The sequence below is a fragment of the Cavia porcellus genome, unplaced genomic scaffold (genome assembly GCF_034190915.1).
Source record: "Cavia porcellus strain 051 isolate PalLab524CR breed Dunkin Hartley unplaced genomic scaffold, mCavPor4.1 scaffold_17, whole genome shotgun sequence".
Taxonomy (NCBI): Eukaryota; Metazoa; Chordata; class Mammalia; order Rodentia; family Caviidae; genus Cavia; species Cavia porcellus.
This window is the reverse complement of record NW_026947500.1, coordinates 3,922,152-3,945,886: the sequence shown is the minus strand read 5'-3', so window position 1 is coordinate 3,945,886 and position 23,735 is coordinate 3,922,152. Positions and strand designations below refer to the sequence as shown.

Genomic DNA, 23,735 nt, shown 5'->3' with positions numbered 1-23,735 from the left:
GTTCGAAAGGAAGTTAATTCAGCCCTTTGATCTCAAGAACAAAGCAAGAGTTGAGGTGTCAGAGGAGCAAGATTTTCCAAACCAGCCAATCTTCAAGATGGAAAAATGGAGCCATAGTGATGGGGGTGTGCTCAGTTACCTTTCAGACTCACCCGAGTTCCAGAGGGACTGTTTTGAAGTGTGCTTCGTATTCCTAGTACAACATGGGTTAAGAGTCGCTTCTGTCTCCCTAGAGAAAACTGCTTTCTAAAAATACATAAAATGCTTCTCTACTGTCTTCCACTTAAATGTTCTGAAATCTGTCACCTCCCCCACTGCCTGCCTTGGGAAAATCCTAGCTATCGATTTTCATGTTCTTTAGGCTTTAGGTGATGTTACAGGATTATATACTACCCTTATCTCACTCCTCTTAGTCTCTGTTTTGCTTTCTGACAAAATCTGTGATATAAGAAAGAAGCAAAGTAATTCTATCTCTATATAAGGGCAAAACCTAACAAAGTTACATTGTCAAAGAACCAGTTCTGTGCAGTGGTATAAAATCTTGCCCTGAATTATGCTTAGTCATCAGTACTTGCTTTGGTATTTACCTTCTAAGTGGGGAGACCCAAGACAGAGTTAGCCCAGCTATGTATTGATATGTATACTATCTGTCTTGAATATCCAAGAGACAGTTTCTTGAAAATTTATGTTACTTTCAGGATATATGCAAAATGCTAAGTCTTCATTATTTTGTTTGTATCTTTTCCTTCTCTTTTTTCTCTCACTTTTAGTTTCTGTTGTCTTTATGTTACATTATCCCACCAGCTTCCAGATATGGTTTCCCAGTTCTTGTGTTCAGAACATTTAATCAGAGCTGAGTTTGGAGTACTAGTCAATCACTTAGTCCTCAGACTGTACACTGTGCACATGGGGAACGTACAGAGGTGTTTTCTCTCACGCACTGCTTGCACTGAAGCAGTGCAAGCATATTTATGAAGAGAAAGCAGCCAGAGGGAAATGAAATTTTGAGAGCAGAACTATTGAGTAAAAAGAGCACACACATACATGCACATGAACACACACACACACACCACGATTTATATAACTGGACATCCTTTTCTTCAAGGTGGAAAATTACACAAATTGTTTTAAAAATCTTAGAATAGCCCCAAATATTTGAGGGCTCTCCTCTTTTGGTGTTGCAATGTATAAATAACTTTTTAAAAAAGATTTTGGTCTCATCCTTTTAACTTTCTAATGGCTTGATGCCCCACTTTTCTCACCAGTTTAGAATGATATTAAATGCAAAAAGTCAAAAATATTCTCTAACACACAAGCTTAAATATCACACAGTCTCTCCTGTATAAGAAACACAAAAACTATAAATAGAGCAAAATAAAAGATAGATATTAGAAAGTAATTCTTTAATTCTTTTTGAGTATGCAGAAGGATATGGTAATGGTAATTTCACATGATCAAAGCGTCAATACTATGAGTGTCTAGAAACAACATCCTTTTCAGTGCAAGTCCTGGTAGTGTGCTAAAGAAAATTGTATGCACTATTTATGTTAAATATCAGCTAACATGTGTGTGAAATTTAGGTTTTTGATAACTTAGGCGTTAGCTGAGCACATACACACTCTGGGTCTGGGTCAGATGAAAATCTCATAATCAGAAGCATCTTTCTATGGCCATTGTATTATACTCCTGCTCTAGCCCAGGATAGCCACAGGGCTATCCAGACCAGAACAACTTACCCTTAGAGGGCAAAACACTGATAACTGTCATATCATTATTAGCTATTTCTCATTTATGAGATTTTCATGTCATCCCATGTCATTACCCAAACATGTTCAAACATTTCAAGATTTTCATCAGCGCTAACAACCAGTCTCATTCTGGAACAGACCAAAAGGGTCTCAACCCTCTTGAGACCCAAAAGGATCTCAACCCACATAATAATTTTATGTTTTAGTAAGCTCGTGTCTTCCTCTTTTAGGAAGCCTCACAGTCATGCCCTTGGGATACACTGTTTGACAGCTTTCTCCCTGGTTTTGTTCAGGTTCCAATGTACTTTGGCTGTCTCAGTGCTAACAGTCTATTGCCCACCTTTAAACTAGCTGACATGTATAGATGCTTCTTTCTGCAGGACCATACTGTTTCCCCTTCTGTTTAGAGAAGCGTCAACCATTTTCTAGAGACACACACTTTCAAATTCATCCAGGCACGTCAAGTCTGTGACCATTTGTTATTTGGAGCCTTTGAACAATATACACTGCATTTTAGTTATTTTTTTTTTTTTTTTTTTTTTTTTAGTGTACAACCCCATAATGTTGTATGGGGTTGCCATATGGACATAAAACATTTAAATTCCTTTTTTATTCCTTTTCCTTTCCCATTCCCTTCCATTTCTTTGCCATTTGAGAGAGACCCATCTCCTTACTTTCTAATATCTATCTTTTATTTTGCTCTATTTATAATTTGCGTTTCTTATACAGGAGAAACTGTGTGATATTTAAGCTTGTGTGTCTTATTTCACTTAACATGATTTCAAAGTGCATCTGTCCATTTTCCTATGAATAAGCCAAGTTTATCTTTTTTATGTCAGAGTAATGCTCCATTGTGTACAAGTACCACATTTTCTTTCTTGATTCATCTTTGATAGACACATGGGCTACTTCCAAGATTCAGCTGTTTTGAATTTTGTGCTATAAACATGGGTATGCATGTAATGATATCTTTAATATGGGGGAAGATACTAGAAGGGGAATAGCTGGGTTGGTCAAGTGTAATTTTAGCTTTTAATTTTTAGATGAATCTCCACAGAGATTTCCATAGTGATTGTACTAGTTTATATCTCCAGCAACAATGCAGAGGGTTCTTTTTCCCCCACATCCTTGCCAACATTTATATTACTTGATTTCTTGATTTTGATAGTGGTCTTGGAAGTCATCAACTGATGATTTTGACAGTTTTAAGATTCCCCCCCAAAATGTCAAAAAATTTAAAATTCCAAATGGAAAACAATAATATAAATACATTGTAGAACTTTAGAATTTTAGTTTATAAAAGTTTCACATTAGCTAATGTAGTTCTCATTATGTAAGATGTCATTTCTCTGGTTTTACTAGTGGAAACTGAGGCTCACAGAGATAAAGTTTGCCCATGGACACGCACCTACAGGGTGACAGCATCTGGTGTAGATCCCTGGGTCTCTGACTAGACCTGGTGAGCATTGCTCCTACCTGCCACCGCTGAAGGAATTGAAGTCCTTGTTTTTTACTGACTTGGGTACGTGCCTTGGAGGACTGTCATAGAGGGAGTTAATATAGATGGGCACAAATGTCACTGATAGTTTTAATATTCATTTTTTCCTATACTTCCAAGTCTACTAGATTGGAGCCTAACTTATTTTTAAAAGGTGTGGTTCTATCCTCTAGAATTTCCTGTGCTTGAACACTTTTGGAAACCAGGGCTTGGGTTACATCAGAATTTTTAAGATGCTGAAGCACTCTGTCCCAGACTTCACTTCTGTGCAGAAACTGCCCATTTGCCCTGGTTTTCTAGATGAACAGAATCAACTGATCTCTCCCAGGCCTGCTCATAAGTGTTAGAGATTCTGCTGCTACTGGAAAGCACAACCTCCATCCAGGCCTGGCTGAGTTCCCTCTGAGAAGGGAGAGATCAATGTGACTTAAAGCAGCAGGGTGAATTCCTGAACATGGGACATTGAAGCTACAGAGTAGAGGCTGGGTGAACTTTGAGTAAAGTATTAACAAAGAGCCTGTCCTCGCCAGCTGTTGACTTTGTAACTGGGCCTCTTTCTTATTTGTATAATGGGGTGGCAATAGTACATCATACAGGGCATGCTGGATTAAATAATAATCCACGTAAAATCTTAGCTGGTAAGTATATACTCAGCAAAAGCAAGCTGTCTATTCCCAGACCTGTGACAAACCAGGATAATGAGGAGTGGTTGAAAAGAAGTGGTAGCTTGGGTTGGATTGGTTTTTGGCCTCCAACTGACGGGGGACGACCCAGCCTCCCTCAAATAAGTGAAATGAATAGGTATGGAGTAATTGTATGTAACATGTGTGAAAAATAGGCATTCCTGTGGCTCTTTGCTGAGTATATAATAAAGGGTTGTAATAGCTAATATCATAGGCAGCAAACTTGCTATATTTTTCTTTGTTCTTTTTGTAATAAATTATTCAAAGTGGAATTATACTAATGTTTATCACTGTTACTCGAATTGAATATGTTCTTATTGTAATGTCCTATGGGCTGCCCAGGACTGGCTTAACAGTAACTAATTACAATTTAAACCTCTAATTTGCCATTTCCATCCTATCACTCCATCCTCTCAACCCCCTTAGATTAGCAGCAGACACTCTGTCTTGTGTGTTAATGGTAATAGGGGGGCTGAATGATTCTTAATCAAAGAAAATGACAGCCTCATTTGCATTTGAACGAATTTGATATTCACATTTGCATGCATAAAAGTACCTAGCCTGAAAAATACGTGGTTTCATATGTTTATTTTGCTTTATCTGCCTAAATCATCTTGACACGGTCTTATGCTTGATAAGTAGTGGCATATAACATACAGAAATAATGACAGACATGCTACTTCAGGCTGGATTTATGTTTTATGAGATAAAATTGTTCTTAACTATTTTTGTTATCGTGTTAGGTATCTAGTTACTTTTAAAGCTTCTATTATAAGAAGTCACTACGCAAAGATACATTTTAAAAGAATTTCATAAGCTTCTGTACTCTGGGTAATAGCCTGAGTACTAGAAATAAAGCTGTCAGTTTCCCTTGCATATTAAGTCAGATTTATAGCTTTTCTTCATTATGGCTTGGTCTTAGTCTGAAAGTAAAATTACCATTTTATTATTTTGTTCAAAGGTTCAAACAGATACTAACTGAAATTATTTGCTATGAAAACTCAACAGGAATTGGCAGCGAAGACCTGTGTTGAATCCTTGGTCTTGCCATCAACTGACTGGGACATTGAATACATACCTAGCATTTAGTTTACTTGTAAAATGGCTAACATTGATACTATAGTTGCATACTGTTACCTGGAGCAGTAGCACACACTTGTGTCTCACACCCTGCCTCTGTGGCCCAGATCTGTTCTACTTTTAAAATAATGAATTTATAGAATCCCAGTCATGGGCCACAGCCTTTGATTCTTGTGGTTTGTACTCGTTCAGATTTGCACACCTGTCCTTTGATGTTGAATAAGCCCTCTAGTGTCTTTTGTCAGTTTCTCAGTCCCTATGAAACTTTAATAACTTGTCCTTCCAGCCTTGGGCCTCATGATTTCTCAAATTAATCATTTTTAGCTGGCATGCAATATCTCCTTTGTCCTTTGTTCTTCTAAAATATCCGACTTGCACACTCTTTACCTTTGAAAAATTTACATATTTGATTTCATGTTTTGCATTTGGGCTTGATGACTCAGCTTGGTGAGTATTGTATCATCTGTGCCTTGCTTTGCCTGTTCCCTTGAGTAGTTACCCTTATGGTTCACTTCTCTACTCTACACTTTTTGGTGCCCCCTATTTTTATTATATTTTCAAGTGACTTTCCTGTTCCTCTAGAAAGGTGGAGTTACTGGACAGGTATTCCAGGTTGACAGAGGTATTCCTCCGTCTCTACCCATAAACACTGACACAAACACATTCTTATCTTCTTCCATCCTGTCTTGGTACAAGTCTTTTCCCTCCATGTTCAAAAACTCCCTCTTCCTTCCCTTTCTGGTGTCTGCTCCTTTCTCCTGTTTTTGCCTCTGTCCTCTCTGTTTGATATCCTGACTGATCCTAATGGTCATCAGATCTGTGGAGGACAAATGAGCTGCAGTCCTGGAGCTGTGTGGTGGGCAGTGGGGAAACGAAAAAGAAAGAAGAAGAAGAAGGAGAGGATGTTGATGACCAGGTGACCTTTGGGGATCCAGTCTTATCCTGATTCTCATTTAAGTCCTAAACGTAATACTCCTGTGTGATATGAGAAGCTGTTCTGTACTGGAACCCTGCCTGCCGCTCTAGCCTTATTTACGCCTGCTTTTTGTACAGTTATGACATCACTACCACACACAGATTCAGACACATCCTGATCCCTCAGCACCTTGACTGTCTTTTCTTCTCTTCCCTTGGTCTAGTCCTGATCATTTGGGACTGAATCGAAGTCCTACCTTTGTATTATTCCTATCCTATGGTGAACGCTCAAACGTCAGGGCTGGGGATTATGGGACATCTGTCGATCGTAATTGTCACTTTCTCAATCTGGGAATTGCTTCTGAAAATTCCACTGTGAGAAGTTATAACTGAAACCCCAAGGGAGAAATTTGGTGGTAGAAAGACTGAGGTTATAAAACTCCTACAAATATGTGCAATCAAATGAAAGCTCTGAGAAATATTATTTACTAAAATGAATCGATAAATTGCAATAAGTGAAGTGAACACTGGTGAAAGGACACTATTCATGTTAAACAATAGGTATTCTGGACAAGTTAAGTAACTTCTTTGTGCTTAGTTTCCTTATCTGTAAAATGAGAATACCGTAACAGCTACTTCATAATTTTCTATGATGCATTAATCTTTGTAAAATCCTTACAGCAGTACCTAACATGTAGCTATTCACTATTAACAATTTTCATTTGCCAGCTATGATTTCTATACTGTTTATTATTCCCAGCCCTTTATTAATCAGGAATTAGAATCTGTCTTGTTTTGAGATGTGAATATAAAGGGCTCCTTTTGCAGACTGTGTTTTCTACTCATAAGGCCAGTGATCCCTCTTTATTACTCAGTGTCGCTGAGCCGTCACACTTTCCAATCTGGCCTCAAGATTCATTTTTACATTTAGCTTGGGAAGTTTTGGGGTAAGGTTTATCTAAGTGAGTTCAGCTCAGGGTGATGGCAGAACCGTTTAAAACTGCGTCGCCAACCTCTCCTTCCACACTTATTCTCTCTCTTCCCCTCTCTCATTTTCCTTCCAACTGAAATTGGGCACCCCAACCTTTTCTTGCCCCTGCTTCTTTCTGTAGGATTCCAACACTACCCTATGCTGCATCTACTTTTGTTACTTTTCTTCTACTCCCCACTTTTAGGCTTCCTTTTATCTTTTCTTGTTTTTTTTTTCTTTTCCAACAAGACTTGACATTCATTTACTTAAATTAGCATATTCACAGTTATTAAAAATGTGCAGTAAAAGGAAGCCTTGATTGTAAGATCTGTCAAGGAGAGAAATGGCATTTTAGTCATCTTTGCTTTAAAGTGGGCATCAGTAATAAACACATGATTCAAGAATCTAAAGGTAATTTATAGGAAGGAAATGTTTAAGCTATAAAAGTCACTACACAGGATGTTAAAGTCCAATCTATTCTTTCCCTCTTCATTATACATCAGTGTCACGCCTCATTATACCAAAATATTGAAAAACTTTTTATGAAATATCTTAAAAAGTTGTTCCAGCCTTCCTTAGCCACTCACACCTTTTAATCACTGTTACAACCCTACTTTGTAAGAAAATCAAAAACGTTACACTTTGGTTTAAATCTGTTGTTTCTCTTACTTTAATACAAAAAAAGTGATCTTTTGTTATAGTGACATTCATCTATTTCACGTCTGCTAGTGTGTTTTTCTTCAGCTTGCTCCTTAAGCTGTGATATCATCAATAATCCCCATCTTCCCAGTTATTTTAGATCATTTTCATAAGGTCCTCTACAATTCTCCAACTGTGATTTAGACTGTAGAGTTTGTTTTAATTCCATCCTTAATGGAATTCAGTGTTGATGCAAGTTCAAAGTCTCTATTTCACAAGGCTTAACTCTCTACCCAGGTGTTGTGTTAGACACAGAGGAAGAGGAATTTCCACAAATCTGAACCACTGTGTCCCTCTATTCTGCATTAGTCACCTTAGCAATTGTTGGGACAAAACGCCTGACACTCACAATTTGAAGGGGAAGAGGTCTAATTGAGGTCATAGTTTTCATGGCCTTCAGTCCTTGATCTACTGGCTCCAAAACAGAAGCATCATGGCAGAAGGACAGAGTGGAGCAGAACTGCTTAGTTCATAGAGTTTGGGAGGTAGAACCTGGGCACGGTGCCCGATAAGAAGGGTTGAGGGTCCAGATATACCCAAGGCCATTCAAAGACATTCCACAGGGTGCCTCACTAATCCCAGAGGCAACTCCTAAACCAACCAAGTTGGCACTTAGGCTTAACTGTGAAAATTCCAATTTCCCTTTCCCAATCATTTGCTTCAGTACTGTATTTCCATATTGTTCATAAATGATTATCAGTATAGCTAAATATAAAACATCTACTAATTGCAAAGTTTTCACAAATTTTTCCAAGTAGCTTCCTTGCTCAATTTTTATAATCTCATAGTAATTTCAGGATTTGTGTCTTTAACCTCTCAATATTGAATGGAGTTTTGTAAAATATTTTAAATATGGTTGTGTCAATAAAATACAGTGACAAAATTCACTTCCATGTTACCTTAGCTTAGAAATCAATTATAAGTTGAATTAATGCTATTTTAAGTTGAATTAAATTCTAAGTTGAAAACATGTTGGTATTCTTAATGAGATTTTCACCTAACACTGTGATATTATGGGATCAGACTAATGAATGATTTTATGGTGCCTAACAAAATAGGAATACTGGAAGTTCCTTTTTCTGGTACTATCCATTAAACTATTTGAGAACCTTCACCCCTAGGAAAGTGAACACATTTGGGAAGTATTTGAATGTTGTATTTGAAGAGTATCTGTGCCTGAGAAGAGCATAGCACAAAATTAAATCTCATCAGGGCCCAAGAAGACAACCCCTCTCAAATCTCAATTTGCTTCAGTGGCTTTCTGTAGTGGTGTTGTTTACAGAGGGCTCAAATTAGAAATGACTGTCTTATTCTCTCTTGAGAAGATAATTGATGTCCATATTTCTTTCCTGCAGTTTTTCTTTAATTAACATTGTATTTCCTAGAGAACACATATATTAGAAATTTTCTTTTTCCCCAAAATAAGATGTCATAATTTGATGTTGGTCCTGAGTGACTTTGAGGAAGTCTCTGCAGATAAGCACAGGAGAAATAGAAGCTTGTATTACTGTTAGCCTTCTTTTAGAGTAAGGTCCCTTAATATAAAAATTAAAGTAGTCAGGCAAAAACTGTAAATAATTTTAGCAATCTTTGACTTGTAACTCAGAATACTCAGAGGTGGATATAGTGCCTTATATGTAATAGATGCTCAAAAAATAATCGGAGAATTTAATGTTTGATTTATGGGGTTGCCAACATGTTTGGCTCCAGGAGATGCATTCATGTAGAAAAGCATTATAAAAAAAGATTTCTTGGAGCTGTATAAAAGTGTAGCTTCTGACTAGGGTAGGGAACTATTTTTTACTATAAATATTATGCTCTTTTTTGTGAAATTCGTAGATTTGATTCATAATTTCTTTCTTTATAAAAACTTGCCATGTTCTAGTATGCACTGAAATCTACTTCAGTTTATTTTTTTTTTAAATGCATTTTCAGGAAGTTGTTTATTTGCTGCCATTTTAATTAATAGTAGACTAGTGCAGTAATTGTATTTTGATGTGCTGTGGTCTCCTGCATAACAATTGTCAAGGTGACATGACTACATTGCAATTTATGTTGAACAACAAAAACAAAATGTTTGCTCAGTAAGGTGGGGCATAGCAATTTGCTCTACCTGGCCAGTTCTGTTTGCATTTTAATCTTGTAAAGGAAAGGACATAGCAAATGCCCTTCTTTATAAAATCCATGAAAAGTTAAAGAGATCTCCGTTCCAAAACTGAACACTGATTAAGTTTTAAATAGAATACAGACATATACACATATGTACACACTTGTTCTTCAGCTCTTTTGCATTTATTTTCCAAAGATTTTTCCATGCATTCTGAATTATTTTCAGAAAGATTTTCTCCTCAAAAAGTATTTTTAAAAATGTGAAACTAAACGTGTTCAAAGTATAACCCAACCTTTAAAAGCATCATATATAATCATTTTCAGTATCTAAATCTCTGCGCTGTTAAATGTCTATCTGTGGCTCATTAATATAGGTAATAAATTGCCGCCTCTTACTTGTTTCTTACATCTAAGGTAATTTTCTGTTGTTTGCTTTGGGCATATCATAAGATGTATTTGAAAAATTGAAGACTTGTAGTTCTTTTAATTTCCTTGAATGGGCACCATTTTTTAAATTTTCTTAATGTCTTCCCCTGAAAATAGAATCCAAAAAGAAATAGACCATTAATATTGCAAATGTCAGACTGCTGAGTTAAATGCTAAGGAAATGCAGACCTGACTCCTTGGATAGTAACCACGCACCTAATGCCCAAGGTGGCTGAGTTCAGATCCTGGTAATAGGTTGAACCTGGTTTGATGTTGTCAGAAAAGATGCCTGTGAAGGAGATTCTTCCTTTGAGTCTTTAACCACATGCCTTCCCCTGCTCCGCAGCTGGAGATGAAGAAGAGCAGGAAGGGAAGGCAGTGAGTCACTCTTCTGTGCAGGTGACCTTAGGTGACTGAAGTCTAGAAGGTTTGGGCAAAGTTAGCTTCCTCCTTCCACATTCCTCTTAGGGAAGAGTTAGCAGATGTTCTCGTTGGTTCCAAAAGCACAGCCTGATCCTTAATTGCTACCTGTAAAGTTGATCTGCTGGCTGCTGCTAGCAGAAATATAATTTGGAGGTGTGGGTTGCCCCTTTTACACTCTCTAACTTTTCAGTTCTCCAAACTGTCTAACTTTTCAATAGTTGCTAATATGTAAATAAAACTTAAGTATAATATTTAAATTATATATTTACATAAATAGACCTTTCTGGATAGAAAATATATTCTGGCTTTCAAGCATTTTAATTTAACCTTAAACTGTAGGAAGAATTTAAGTAGACTAAAAAGGATTGACAATATTTTTTTCCTTTATTTTATGCAATTTGAAAAGAAAATATGCTCCTTTGAGCTTCAGTTTCCTTGTCTAGGAAAGTACCTGTCCCATGTTATGTGTTCAAGTAGGAGGTGCTGTGATTAAAAAAAAGAAGAACAGAAGGACATGGGAAAGTATTTCCATGAAGAGGCTGAGAGTTCATGTCACTCACCAAGCACTGGTCTACTGCTGAAGATGGGGTAGTGGACAAGACGAAGCCCAGTCCTCTAGACCCTTTCCTTCTAGAGTAGGGGACGTCCACATTGTTAGATGATCCCAAAGAAGAGGAAAGGGTGGCAAGAGTCAGGGTGGAGCTGAACTTTTAGGCCTGATGCCGAGGGAAGGACTCTTGGAGAAGGTGACAATTGCAGAAGGTGACATGTAAACCACGACCTGAAGGAAGCACGTACAGCACAAGCAAAGCAGGAAAGGCCCAGTGGCACACTGGAGGAGGGCGAAGGGCCTAGTCTGCAGATTGCTTGCTAAACAAGGGGTGGGAATAACAGAAGGGATCAGAAATGGATGTCATACTACACTAAGCACTGTAGTACATCCATCATTTACTTGGGCACTCTATCAAGTGTTTCTGCATATATAAATTTGACCCTTACTGCAGTCTAGTGAGTTAATTACTTTATATCTGTGTTACAGATGAGGAAACTTCAGGGCAAATTAACTCTAGAACCACTAAGTCACTGAGCACATCGCTGTGTCCCTCCAGATCTTCCTCTACTCTTGTCTCCAGGGTCTGCCAAGCCTTAGCTACAGATCTCTGACTGTCTTCTCCTTTACAAAATTCTTGCTTGAGAAGGGAAGATTGTCAAGGTCAGCGAGAAGCTTTGCTCCTCTCACAATCCCTCATTAGTCAACTTAAACTGGAAGCATAAAAATGTGGCAGAAAGAGGAATTTCCCCGGAGTCAGGGAAATCTCACCCTCCTGGGGAGGAAGCTACCTGGAAGGTGACTGCCATATTGTAGCTAAATTTAACTATTAATCAACAGGTTTATTAACCCATCAGCTACCTCTTTTTTGCACTTGCCCAGAGATGGGGGAATATCTCATTTATCTGAAGGAGCTTTCACTCTTTCTCAGGATGTCAGCATATCCCAATTGCCTTCCTTCACCCAGGATTTCACACAAAAGTATTCTCAGCGTTGTTGTCCTGCAGGAAAGGACACACAGGGATTGGAGAGGCACTGAATTGTTGCTCCCAAGTAGCTCACCAGGGATGAATATGTTTGCTGGCAAATTACTGAAGTCTGGTGGCCATCACTTTGAAAGGTAATGAATTGGTCAGAGCCATCTTGCATTTATAAAACAACTTTTGGTTTTCTAATGTCCTCTTTGTCTTCTGCCCTTCTATCCAAAGAACAATATGCAGGTCTTTGTGCAGAAATCATACTTGCTGCTGCATTCCGTGGTGACACAAAAGATATATGTTAGCAAGAGAGAAACGGGTGTCCTTTGCAGAGATCTGAGTTTTCTGCTGTGGCAGAAGGAACAATTAACATCCCATCTTCATTTCCCCCATGTTTTGGAGAGTATTTTTTGACTATCTTTTAAAAAGTTGAGTTCTTAAACCTTAGGTACCTAAAAGGAGGTACATGAATGTCCGTGAAATAGGATAAATTTGTTCATCTTATTCATCTAAAAATTTGAATGCTACTTTTCTTATTTTTTGGAAACATCACATACATAACTTGCAGGATTCCTATATTCCCATATTTAAAGAACTTATATTATGTGAAAACAAATATCCCTTTATACTTGGCTATTTATCTTTTAAACTTAAAATTTCATCATATTATATAATCAAACAAAATAATGTCTTCCTGAATCAAGCTACCAATACTTTAAAAATGTAAACATTTGAGAACACAAGCACAATGCAGGTGTATTAATATCTAAATATTGTTTAAAAGTTAAATAGGACAAAAATATGTTTTAAAATATACTTTCCAAAATTAACATAATTAGCAGAAATTGTACCTCTGTTTCCAACTATCATAACTAAATTCTATTCATTTATAATACTACTTTTTCTGAGTTTTTAAAACTAGAATATGCTGCTTCATTGGAACTCAAAGAAGTTCTTGGAATTGGCCTATTAAACATATAAAATCTAGACAAAAAGTAGGCTCAGGTTCCATTGCATTGAGTATTAATGTTATTTGTTCTTTAAAGACCATGGATGTTTGGGGTATGAGCCATATCCCCTTCATCCAAAAATTAAAAAGAAAAATCATTTGTAAGTTACTCCTAAGAAAGAACAATGCCTTGTCATCTGGCCTGGCTTCTTTCCACCCATGAGAAGCCTGAGGGCAAGGCCTTATCTTTTCTTCTCTGCCACATTAATGACATTGCACAGATTCAACATCCGTTGGCCACCTCATAAACGGTATTGCTTTTAAAACACTATTACTCGACTTAGGTCCATTGACATTTTGGATTTAGTCATTCTTTGTTGGAGAAAGGAGAATTTTGTATAATATGGAAGATTTAGTAACATCCCTGGCCTCTTTTCCCTGATCCCAGTGGCAGCAATCATAAGACGCAAATGTCTCTAGACATCTCCCCTTAGGTCAGAATCATCTGTTTAAAGACCCCCCTCCCCCCCACACACACACATGGCTGGGAGGAGATAGAGACGTATGTAAATATAAAGTACACAGGCATGCGTACAGAGGAGACATTTGGTTGGGAGCATTCATTGCAGTCATTTTCCTCCTTTGGGAGTCATTTATGACGCCAGTGAGTTGCTCACTGAATTTCATCTGTTGCCTGAGTCCCTGCTCAGATACAACTAAAGCCTATTGAAATTGATTTTTGTGTCAGCAACAGAGCAGGGATTCAGAAAGAACATGAGAACTCCCCTTTCATTACCAGCCCCCCGCCCCCACACTTTAGATGGGATGGGACCTAATTGTATTCCAGTGCTTTCTGGCTGACGTTTCTTTTGTTTTAATTAAAACTTCTGGAGGTTTGAAGACACTGTAGGAGTAGGTTTATTCATCACAGCCCCGATGAAGAGCCGAATGGGCTCCAGTTTTTCTGCTGCCCCAAGAAGGATAGCTGGGAACACTTCGGCCCTTTTTCTTCCTAATAACGTCAAACAAAGTCCTACTGCTGCTGCTGCCACTGCTGCAGCGGCGCCTTCTGCTGAGAGAGATGCTGTGGGCGGCCTGCTTCTTTCGGAAGCCATACAGTAGATGCAGTTAGAGATGGCAGTCTTACCATTATTATTAGCATCATTTAGCCTCTCTGTCTTCTTTGCTAAATGCCAACCCCACCACACCCGATCACTGGACTGCAAATCTTGGAATATGGGGCCCCTTGTCTGCAGTAATTGGCCAGCCGGTGTAGAGCCAGGAGAAGACATTATTTATTGTCTTAATCTACAGCTGGGAGGTGGGATAGAGTGAACACAGAGTCGGCCAGAGGTCGTGAGGCAAAGGCATAATTGCCTGATAAAGTAGTCTACAGAGAAGCTATGGATCAGACATCTTAAAAATGAGCGCTGTGCTCTGGAAAGCAGGATCTCCTGCATTCTGCTAGCTGTCAGCAAAAGGGAGGTGGTGGGGAAGACTTCAGTCTCCCTTGGCTCTGTGACCTTTTCTTCCTGACCCTTTCTTTAGGGAAACTAATGAGGTTATCAAATGTGGACCAGTAATAACGTGCTAAAACCTCCAGGGCCTCTGAGTTTGTTAGTTAATACTCGTGGAAAGGAAAATAGAAATAAACCCCTGTGAAGCAAAACACATTGGTCATGCAGGGGTATAGTTACATACGCCTGTAATCCCAGCACTCTGGAAGGCTGAAACAGGAGGATTCCAAATGTCTGGCCAGTCTGGGGAATTTAACAACTCAGCAAGAGCTTGTCTCACAACAAGAAACGGAATGTGGCAAAAGTCCTGGGTTCAATCTTCAGTACCAGCTGGAGCAAAACAAAAAAATCAATCAATAAATAAAACACATTTATTATTTGGCTTTCTCCTCCAGTTGTAATGCACAAGCCACTCTTATGTTCCAATTTCCTCTAAAAGGAAGTAAATAAAAGAAAGTCTTATGATACTTCTACATAGGATCTCCCTAAGTTTTATCAAGCTTCTCTGAGACTAAGCCTCAAATGGATCAGTGCCGGAGGGTTTGCACACTGTCATTGGTGGCAATTTAAAAGGCTCAATAGACCTAGGAACTTGGTGTTTCCCAGTGTGTGTCGGCACCTTTCCGCTGCATGAAGCTGACTTGGGTGAGGATAGAGAATTACATGGGCCTCAGGCAGAGTTCCTGCTTTTTAGCGCTTCCCCATAGATCTTACGGAAGTTATGTGCCTGGGTGTTTGCACCCAAGGGTCTGAAGTCATTAGGGACTTTAGGGTCTTCACAGGAGAAAGAAATTGGCTTCCATACTATTCATACAGGCTGCTGCAAGCTAGTAGTTAAGGGTTGTTTTCCTTCCATGTTTCGTTTTTTACAAGTTGCATCAAGAGCAACCCGTCTTTGAGTCTTTCTTTTTTAATTTTTTTTTAATTTAAGGAGAAAAAGAAACAGAAAAAGGGTACAAGTAATACAAAATTTAAAAAATAAACAGTAAGAAATCACTAGTTAATAGATTACATATTCTCATCTTAGAAACCGTCTTTGAGTCTTAAGAGCATTCACCATGACCTCTCTCTATTCTACCATTACATTATTCATGTAGATTGAAAACATTTCCTCCTGGATACTTCACACTAAGCTCCTTAGTTTTCTCAGTTTACTAAAGTTAGTTATAAGCTTCATCTTGGACTAGGGTCCAGGTCCCAGCACTTTTAAATGCATCTCTGTCCCTCGATGTAACCCTTGGCTTGGGGGACACAAAAGACTGTTGTGCTGAGTGGGGAGACAGGGTTAGCTGGGAGGCTGAAGCTTGAGCATATTCTCTGAGGCCCTGCATACAGGGGTTGAGTTCTCCCAGAAGTGAATGGATGAAAGCCACAGATGATTATAGTGATTCTATGGCATGAGTTAGACACGAGCTGGTAGGAACCCTGATTCTGTGCTCTCTTTTGGGTTGAGAGGTTACTGGGAATGCATGTGTTTTTGGCTTATGGCCACGGCCAGAACTGGCTCTGCAGCTTTCTGAGCTATCATCACCCCTCAGCTTATCTGCCTTGTCACTGCTGTCATTTCAGCTGTGCCTGCCTTTCCTGGGTACAGGCACTAGGCTCCCTGCCATGGCATCTGCATACATTAACCACTATCTGCTACAAATTGTGAGTGTTTGATTTGCTTTTTCTTAAGCATCCATTTTGATTTATAAACTGAGCCAAGCTGGCAGCCACAAAGACCGAGGAGTCCTAGTTTCTAACAAAGAGGAATGAAACTGTCTGTCTCTGTCCTGTTCCCCACTTCGTGTTTCTGAGCACGCCTCAGTTCTCAGCCGGCCTCTCCTGACCAGCCTTGACAGTGATTCCTCTCTCTCCTCAGACGTAGCAGGCAGCACAGCCCACAGTGAGTGGAGCATGGATGGAGCGCGGCTGCGCAGAGGCTGTTCTGTGTCGAGGCCTTCCTTCTCCCTTTGCAGCAATCTGGGAACCAGGGTGGCAGGATCACAGATCTTCAGGGCTTCTGAACTTCCAGGGAACACAGAAGATCCTTTGGACCTGGGGAGCTGTAGGCGTGGACAGCATGCCAAATACATCCTGTGAACGTTCATGCTCATTAATCTTAAGGACCTTTAGACCCTTTTCATAAGATTATCTTGTCCAGCTCAGTGCCTCAAGACATGCCTTATCAAAGGACAGTAGCATGCCAGAATATGTCCAGATAGGTGTCTTAACTAAACTTTAATCTTAACTGGAACTGGAAAACCAGAGTTCACCTTTGCTGTCATTACAGCTCAGAGGGAAAGTGAAAACTAATGCTAGTTTCTATAGATTGGCTTCTCTGTCGAATTAAAAAACAAAAAACAAAACTTCTTCCACTTAAATTCATCATTCATTTTCTTCTCTATGTGCAAAATATTGTGATTCCTGCCCACAAGCTTACCCTCTCTTATCTCATATACTTTGTGGCTGAGTAGAAAGGTAGAAATTGTGGGAAGCTGCTGTGGACATGTGGATGGTACACAAAGCCCAAATGCAATCCTGAAACTTTTCGCTCCTTCATTCAATCTGTTAGTTAGCAAATATTTTGCTGAGGCCCTTCTGTAGCTTGCTTTGTGAGAGGCTCAGGGGAACTGTGCGTTCAGTTTATCCCAAGTCTTATGGATTTGGACCTCTACATAGCTCTGGGCTCTCTCTACTCACATTCTCTTCACCTCATCCAAGTTGCCATCCTTCCTCAGCCGTCTCCACTGGAGACCATGATCTTGGTAACGGGGCCCATCTACTGAATGCACTTCCCAGGGAGGGACCTGAGAGTTCTCAAGTACTTAATAGAGAATCTGAGTACTGCACCACAGTACCAATGATTGGTATGTAGACATAGATGGATGCACCTGGGACAGCTGATCAGTGAAATAGCAGCTGCTGTGACTACATGTTCTATATGCTGATATTTTTTTTTTGTGGTTCTGGGGATGATACTCAAGAATTTGTGCATGATAGGCAAGTTCTTTTGCACCAAACTACTCTCCATCCCCTCAATTTGATTTGATGTATTTCATGGTTTTGTAATGTGTGTTTTGTTTTCTTCAAAAGTGAACATATCTTTAAATGACTTATTATTAAAGTTTTAATTTTATTACTACATATTTCATTAGTACATGTTTGCAGTGCATAATGATTACACTTACTGTGGGGAGCCTACACATCTTAATTTCCTTCCATACCTTGGTCTCCTTTCCATTTGCAAAACCACTATTTCCATTCTCTTTTTCCTCCTCCTCCTCCTTCCTCTTCCTCCTCTTCCTCCTTCTCCTTCCTCTTCTTCCTCCTCCTCCTTCCTCTTCCTCCTTCCTCCTCCTCTTCCTCCTCCTCCTCCTCCTCCTCCTCCTCCTCTTCTTCTTCTTCTTCTTCTTCTTCTTCTTCTTCTTCTTCTTCTTTTCTTCTTCTTCTTCATTGCCTTCATTGCCTTCATCATCTTCTTCTTCTTCTATGCATGCATTTTGAAAACTATCACTGTATCAGTGGAGGCTGTGACCAGCGGAGTTAATACAGAATGCGATGGAACCGCAGCAGCACTGGCAGTGCCCTCATTTGCCGCTCAGAAATTGAAGAAGACTGCCTCAGGAAAGGCGACATTACTCTGAGGCAAATTCCAAAGAGAAGGAGCTGCTACGTGTGTGCCGTGTGAATCCTGTACAGGATGGTGGAGATGGTGGGAACGCAATCTGCATTTTCAGCCACCTCCCTTCTCTTGTGTACTCTGCTGGAAACAAATGTATTTCGGTGACCTAGAAATGAAAGTACTTTCTCTTCCAGGCTAGCCTTCGGCTGGCAGCTTGAAAGCTGTCTTGCTGTTCCTTAGAAAATAACAGCAGTAGCAGGGGTGAGGTTTACATGTCTATTTCAGTCGAAACCATTGTTTTTCTTTTCCATTCATTCTAGAAAAGAGAAAAAGAAAAGGATAAAGTACTGTAGCACTTGAGTGAGTGGGATTTTAGCTTGATGTTGCATGTTTTACCTGGAAGGAGAATTAACATTGCTCTTCACCTCCATGTGAGGTAGAAGACACAGGCGCAGTGGGTTATGAGTGTGCCTGACCCACAGCCCACCATCCTCGACACCAAATGTTCTGCCTTCCCCTCTTTAAATCCCCCCCTTTCTCATAGACCAACTTTTTATGCTTTAGGACATTATCTGACACTAGGCCTTGGGTCCAGTTTCTTCTTCTGTAGCATATGCACTAACTGTTGTTAATGCTGGTTATTCCAGCAGGAGGAAAACAGTAGACCATTCTCTTATTAATAAATGACTCAGCAACTGTAATCCAACAAAAGTCATTTTTTTTCTACTTTGTGTAGCGATGTAGAAAGCCGCTTTTCACCCTCTTTAGAAATCCTATTATTTTCATAATTGAATTTTTAATCCTTGGATTGAATACACATCTTAGATTTAAATTTAGAAAATGTCTGTATTTATATTTTGAATTCGTCTTACAAGTGGCAATATTGGGTCTAATGTAACAATTGCCCTTCCATATGCTTCTTCCATATCCTCACTCATTACCCTGTACTAATATTTTTTAAAGTTTTTAAAAAATTACATGTGAAGTAGAGATGAGCGGTTCAGTGTGTGACTTAAGTAAAACATGAAAGTGTTTATTTAAAAATCATTTTTAAATTTTAGTGCTGAAGATTTTTAGTTCAGGAGGTTGGTGACAGAAGTAATTTAGAGGAGAGCAAGGGATATGGGTCTTAGCTCTAAAACTTGCTCAACTCTAAAAGGGGAGGCTTGGCAGGTACCACAGGGGTTGTTCCACTCAATCTAGTTGAATTTGCATAAAGTTGCCTCTTGAAAAACTATCTTGCCCATGGAAATGCCTCGGGTTTTTCATGATCTTGTGGTCCACCTGCTCCTTGCCATTCTCTTCAGCTCTGCCTTCATCTGGATCCTAACTTGGCTTGCTGTTCTCTGTGATGCTAAAAGGCAGCCCATGCCGGAAAGGTTCTCTGCAGCCCTCTGTGGTGATGGGACCGTGGTGGCTCAGCAGCCTTTCTGATCCAGTGTGTGGAGAAACCTTAACAGGGCGCTGAGCTGAGGCTGCTCACTGTTCCTCCTGCAGGATCTCATTTAAGCCCAAATATTTCTTTATTCACTTACCTGTCTGAGCCATTACTTCGGCTGGGAGTGAAATTTAAAAAGAAGCAAAAAGAGCTTATTTTCTTTTCTGCATTCATTTTTTTAAAAAAATTATGAATCCTACCTTTAAAAAAGCAGATTTTTTTTGTTTTACATTTCTTTTTTTAAACTCTTCTTTAAAAATTTGTTATACAGATTAACACATTTCATTTTATCAAATCCGTCCAAACATATACCTCCATACTTTATTGATTTCAAATCCAGAAGTGTCAGAAGCATCACATGGGTGCTTTCTCCTCCTCCCACACTGCAGGCCAGCCTTGTTCAGCCCTTTGCTAAAGATGGCAAGAACTAGGTGCGGGGATCCTACAACAAACTGTTCACTCCAAGAAGATTCTTCACTTTGTAAAGAGTTAACAGTGTAGTGCAGAATTTCCCAAAGTGTGTACCAGTAAAGGTGAACACGTGACTAGATTGTCTGGTCAAGTCACTGCTTAGACCAGGGGAGTTCCAGTTAAGGCTTGATTTGGGGGAAACATTCTATACACATGCAGCCAAACAGGGAGAAAAGAAGAGAGGAAGGAAGAAGAGAGAGGGAAGGGGAGCACCGATGCTCTGAGCTCAGTGCAGTAACAGAAACAAGGACATGTTCCGTGGTTACACAGAGGTGAGCAGTGATTAACACACAGATATCAGAGAAGTTGAATCTAGAAAGAGAGAATAAATTTATTGGGGAGCCAGAAAGCCAAAGGGCATCTTAGATCAAGAAAGCAGATCATCAGAAATGGCTGATAGAACACAGTACTTTTAGAGACCTACTATCAGTTGGGTCTTGAGGACCACAGTGTGACCGCAGGTGGGAGCCTCCAGGTGGCCCGGCAGAAAGGTCAGCCCTTAGAGGGTCCACAAGTCACACACAGGACCTGCTCCTATCCAGCCTGTGGTTCCATTCAGAGAATCTCAAGGTAGATCAGCTGTATGACGTCTAACAGACCTTTATTTGTCTACAGTTTCCCTGCTATCTCCCTTGACTCTTTAGTAGAGAAACAGCCATTGTTTAAGCTGTGATTTATTGCCTTTAAAGTAAGCCATTGAGTCCTTTGCAAAGGTCATCATTACAGCACTGAACACAATTAATTACTTGGCTGTCAGAGACTCTGGAGGTTATTCCGCGCTTCTCAACAGAAGGTGCTGTTGCTACTTCTTTCTTGCGTGAGTTTGACCTCTGCTTTGCAAGAAAGTTTATGTTCCTAGTCCCTGTACTAAGAGCAGGAGCACTTTTCTCCTCTTCAAGCATTTTTGCAAACTACCTAATGTTTTCCAAACGCTCCTTGGAATGCAAAGAATTGGTAACAATACCTACTCTCCTCTCCTCTCCTTCAAATGCTGAACACAGTCTTCCCCACATTTGTAGATGGGCAAATGAATGCAGACACAGCTGGTGGTCATAGGCAAAGCCTCTACAATTTCCTGCACTTGCACCATCTATACCAGCCCTTACCTCAATTTTTGTGAAATTTAAGAAGGCATGAGAGGTTATGCCTGTCACTATACTGCCTTACCCATATGTCTCCTCCTTTGGCTCTTTTTCAAAAAAGGGAGAAGGAAAGGGAGCACAATGAAGGTTGAAAGAGGAAAAGCATACTATTAGTACCAGATCAAAAAGATTTTAACAGCTGGGATATGCAAGAAGAGAAAAGGCAGGGTGGGAAAAAAATAATAGAGGTAAAAGTTAGTGTGGTAGAGAAACCGAAGAAAAAGGGGAAAGATTTAAGAGCATGAAGATACAGTAGCTCTTAATTACAAAATTAGATCAGTAGTGCTTTTTACTGCAATTTAAAAGTGGCCTAATCAAGTTAGCACGTTTTTTCCTACTTCACCATGAAAGTTGCATCAAACCAATCACCTCTTTTCCAACCAGAAGTGTTGGCAACAGCCTCTTTTACCTGCTGTGACATACCACACCACCATGCGCAGGCTCTTACACTTGCCTGGCCTTGAAAGCACAACAGCAAGGCATGGTCCTTGCCTTCATAAAATATAACCTTACGAGGAAGACAGTGTTTAAGTAGCAAGGTAAGACTGTCAATAATTATAGCCATCATCTCCTGACAGTTAATATGTGCCAGGCACATCCCAGAATCTCTCATTTCATCCTCACTGGGATGATAAGCTAAGGATTATTATATCTGTTTTTCAGATGAAGAAACTAAGGCTTCAAAAGCTGAGGGGTTTATGTAAGGTCTTAAAGTTGTGATTTAAATCCACCTGATCTAGAAGCTCTCTTATGCTGCCTGATGGCCCTAAAGGTTGATAATTCCTAGTGTAAAATCTGAAATCTAAAGTGCTCCAGAATCTGAATCTTTTTCAGCTCTAACATGATTCCATGAGTAGAAGATTCCACACATGACTTCATGGGGATCACAGTCAAAAGTGAAAACACAGGCACACTAAAATTGCTGTATAAAAGATATGTGGAAAAGGTGTGTAGAAAAGTGGTGAATAGACTTTGAGATTTCTCATTATGTGTATGCAAATATTCCAGAGTATAAAAACATTCAAGATCTGAAAATTGCTAGCCCCCAGGCATTTCAAGTAAGGGGTTCTTAATCTATGGTAGGTAAAATATTTGGGGAAGTGCTACACAGAAGATGCGTTTAGAAGTGATGGGTCTGATCGTACTTGCTGATGTCTGAAAGTCTGATATAGTCATTGTTTTCTCAAGGAATAAGCGAAGAGGAAATTCTTTGGGGATTACACTCTCACTGCGCCCTGTTTGCTTCTTATTCTTTGGTATCTGCTTTTGTGTGGCTCCAAAGGCCAAAGATGTCCACCTGGGAGAAGCAGTTGCTGAAGCTCAGCCCAGATTTATTGACCATTGTTTGGGTTTGTGGTCTCTTTGGATTACTCCACTGTCACTGTTCAGGTTCTTTTAAGATAAAGATAAGCAAACAATGTGAATTACAGATGAATTATATTCAGCTGATTTTGAATTGTTTTTCAAATATTTGAAAAATCAGGAAAACCAAAGTTTCTTTACATGCTGAGTGTTTTCTAATAGAGATTCTTGTGTCTCCTCCATCTGGGCCTGATTTCTCTCCCATATTTTACCCTTTCTCTCACACAAGCCCTTTACTAACACCTTACAAAATAGTGAAAATAGATTGTCAGCATCACAGTTTTTATTTAACTTGACATCCACTGAGAAGGTAAACCCCAAAGACAAAGTGATGAGGAATATTTTGCAAGATAAACTGTCTAGAAATGGATCTTCAAAACATTCGGGGCTTGTCTCTGGGTATTTGAATGTGTGTCCGTTATACTGAGCTATGATGTATAACATGATCAGTTGTTTTTTATGCTTGAAATCGAATGCTCATCAAAACTAAGTCTTAATTGCTGTCTTGTTTTTATAGGGTCGTCATGTCAAAACAGGCCAACTTGCAGCCATTAAGGTTATGGATGTCACAGGGGTAATGTATCTTTTTTCTTATTATTTCAATAGTTGTTTGTCTGCAACAAGAAATTAGTGAAAGAAAAAATGTTTTCCAAACAAAAATAATCTTCCTCAATATTTAATTCTCACTCGTACTTCCCATAAATAGAATATGCGACAGCTGACCAAGAAAACTATGGATAATTCACTCTAATTAAATTCAGTACCTCCACACTGCATTAGGTAGTTAGAATGAATAATGTGTGCTAGTAATTTACACAAATGTAACCATAGATATTTGCATATAAAGACAGAACAAGGATTTCAAGGTATTAAAAGAATTATACTCGGATTACACAAAAGAGATGGGTCTTAAGAGTTTCCCCAAAAGTCTGCCTAACACCAGAGTAGACAAGAGCTTGGGTAGTTCCAGAATCCTAGTAGGATATTTAATATGAATATTTTCCAAAACAAAATACTTTTAACCAAATAATCACATAACCACAAATTTTTAATTTGTTCCAGAGCAACCTTGAAACAAAATTTCTGCGTGGATGATCAAAAGCAATCTAAGCAACAGACTTAAATGCAGTCAATCCATTTGCTAGATTTATTTAAAATATTTTAATGCCTT

At 39.2% G+C, this 23,735-nt stretch overlaps 1 protein-coding gene across 10 annotated transcripts in view; it reads left to right on the top strand.

Annotated features, from left to right (window-relative positions):
• Window positions 1–23,735, top strand: part of Tnik (TRAF2 and NCK interacting kinase) — a 375,608-nt gene that overhangs the window by 199,028 nt on the left and 152,845 nt on the right. For all 10 annotated transcript variants that reach the window (XM_013145513.3, XM_063227156.1, XM_013145516.3 and 7 more), the window contains one exon: window positions 23,082–23,138. In XM_013145513.3, coding sequence (XP_013000967.1) covers window positions 23,082–23,138 — 57 coding nt within the window. The remainder of the gene's footprint in view (window positions 1–23,081; window positions 23,139–23,735) is intronic.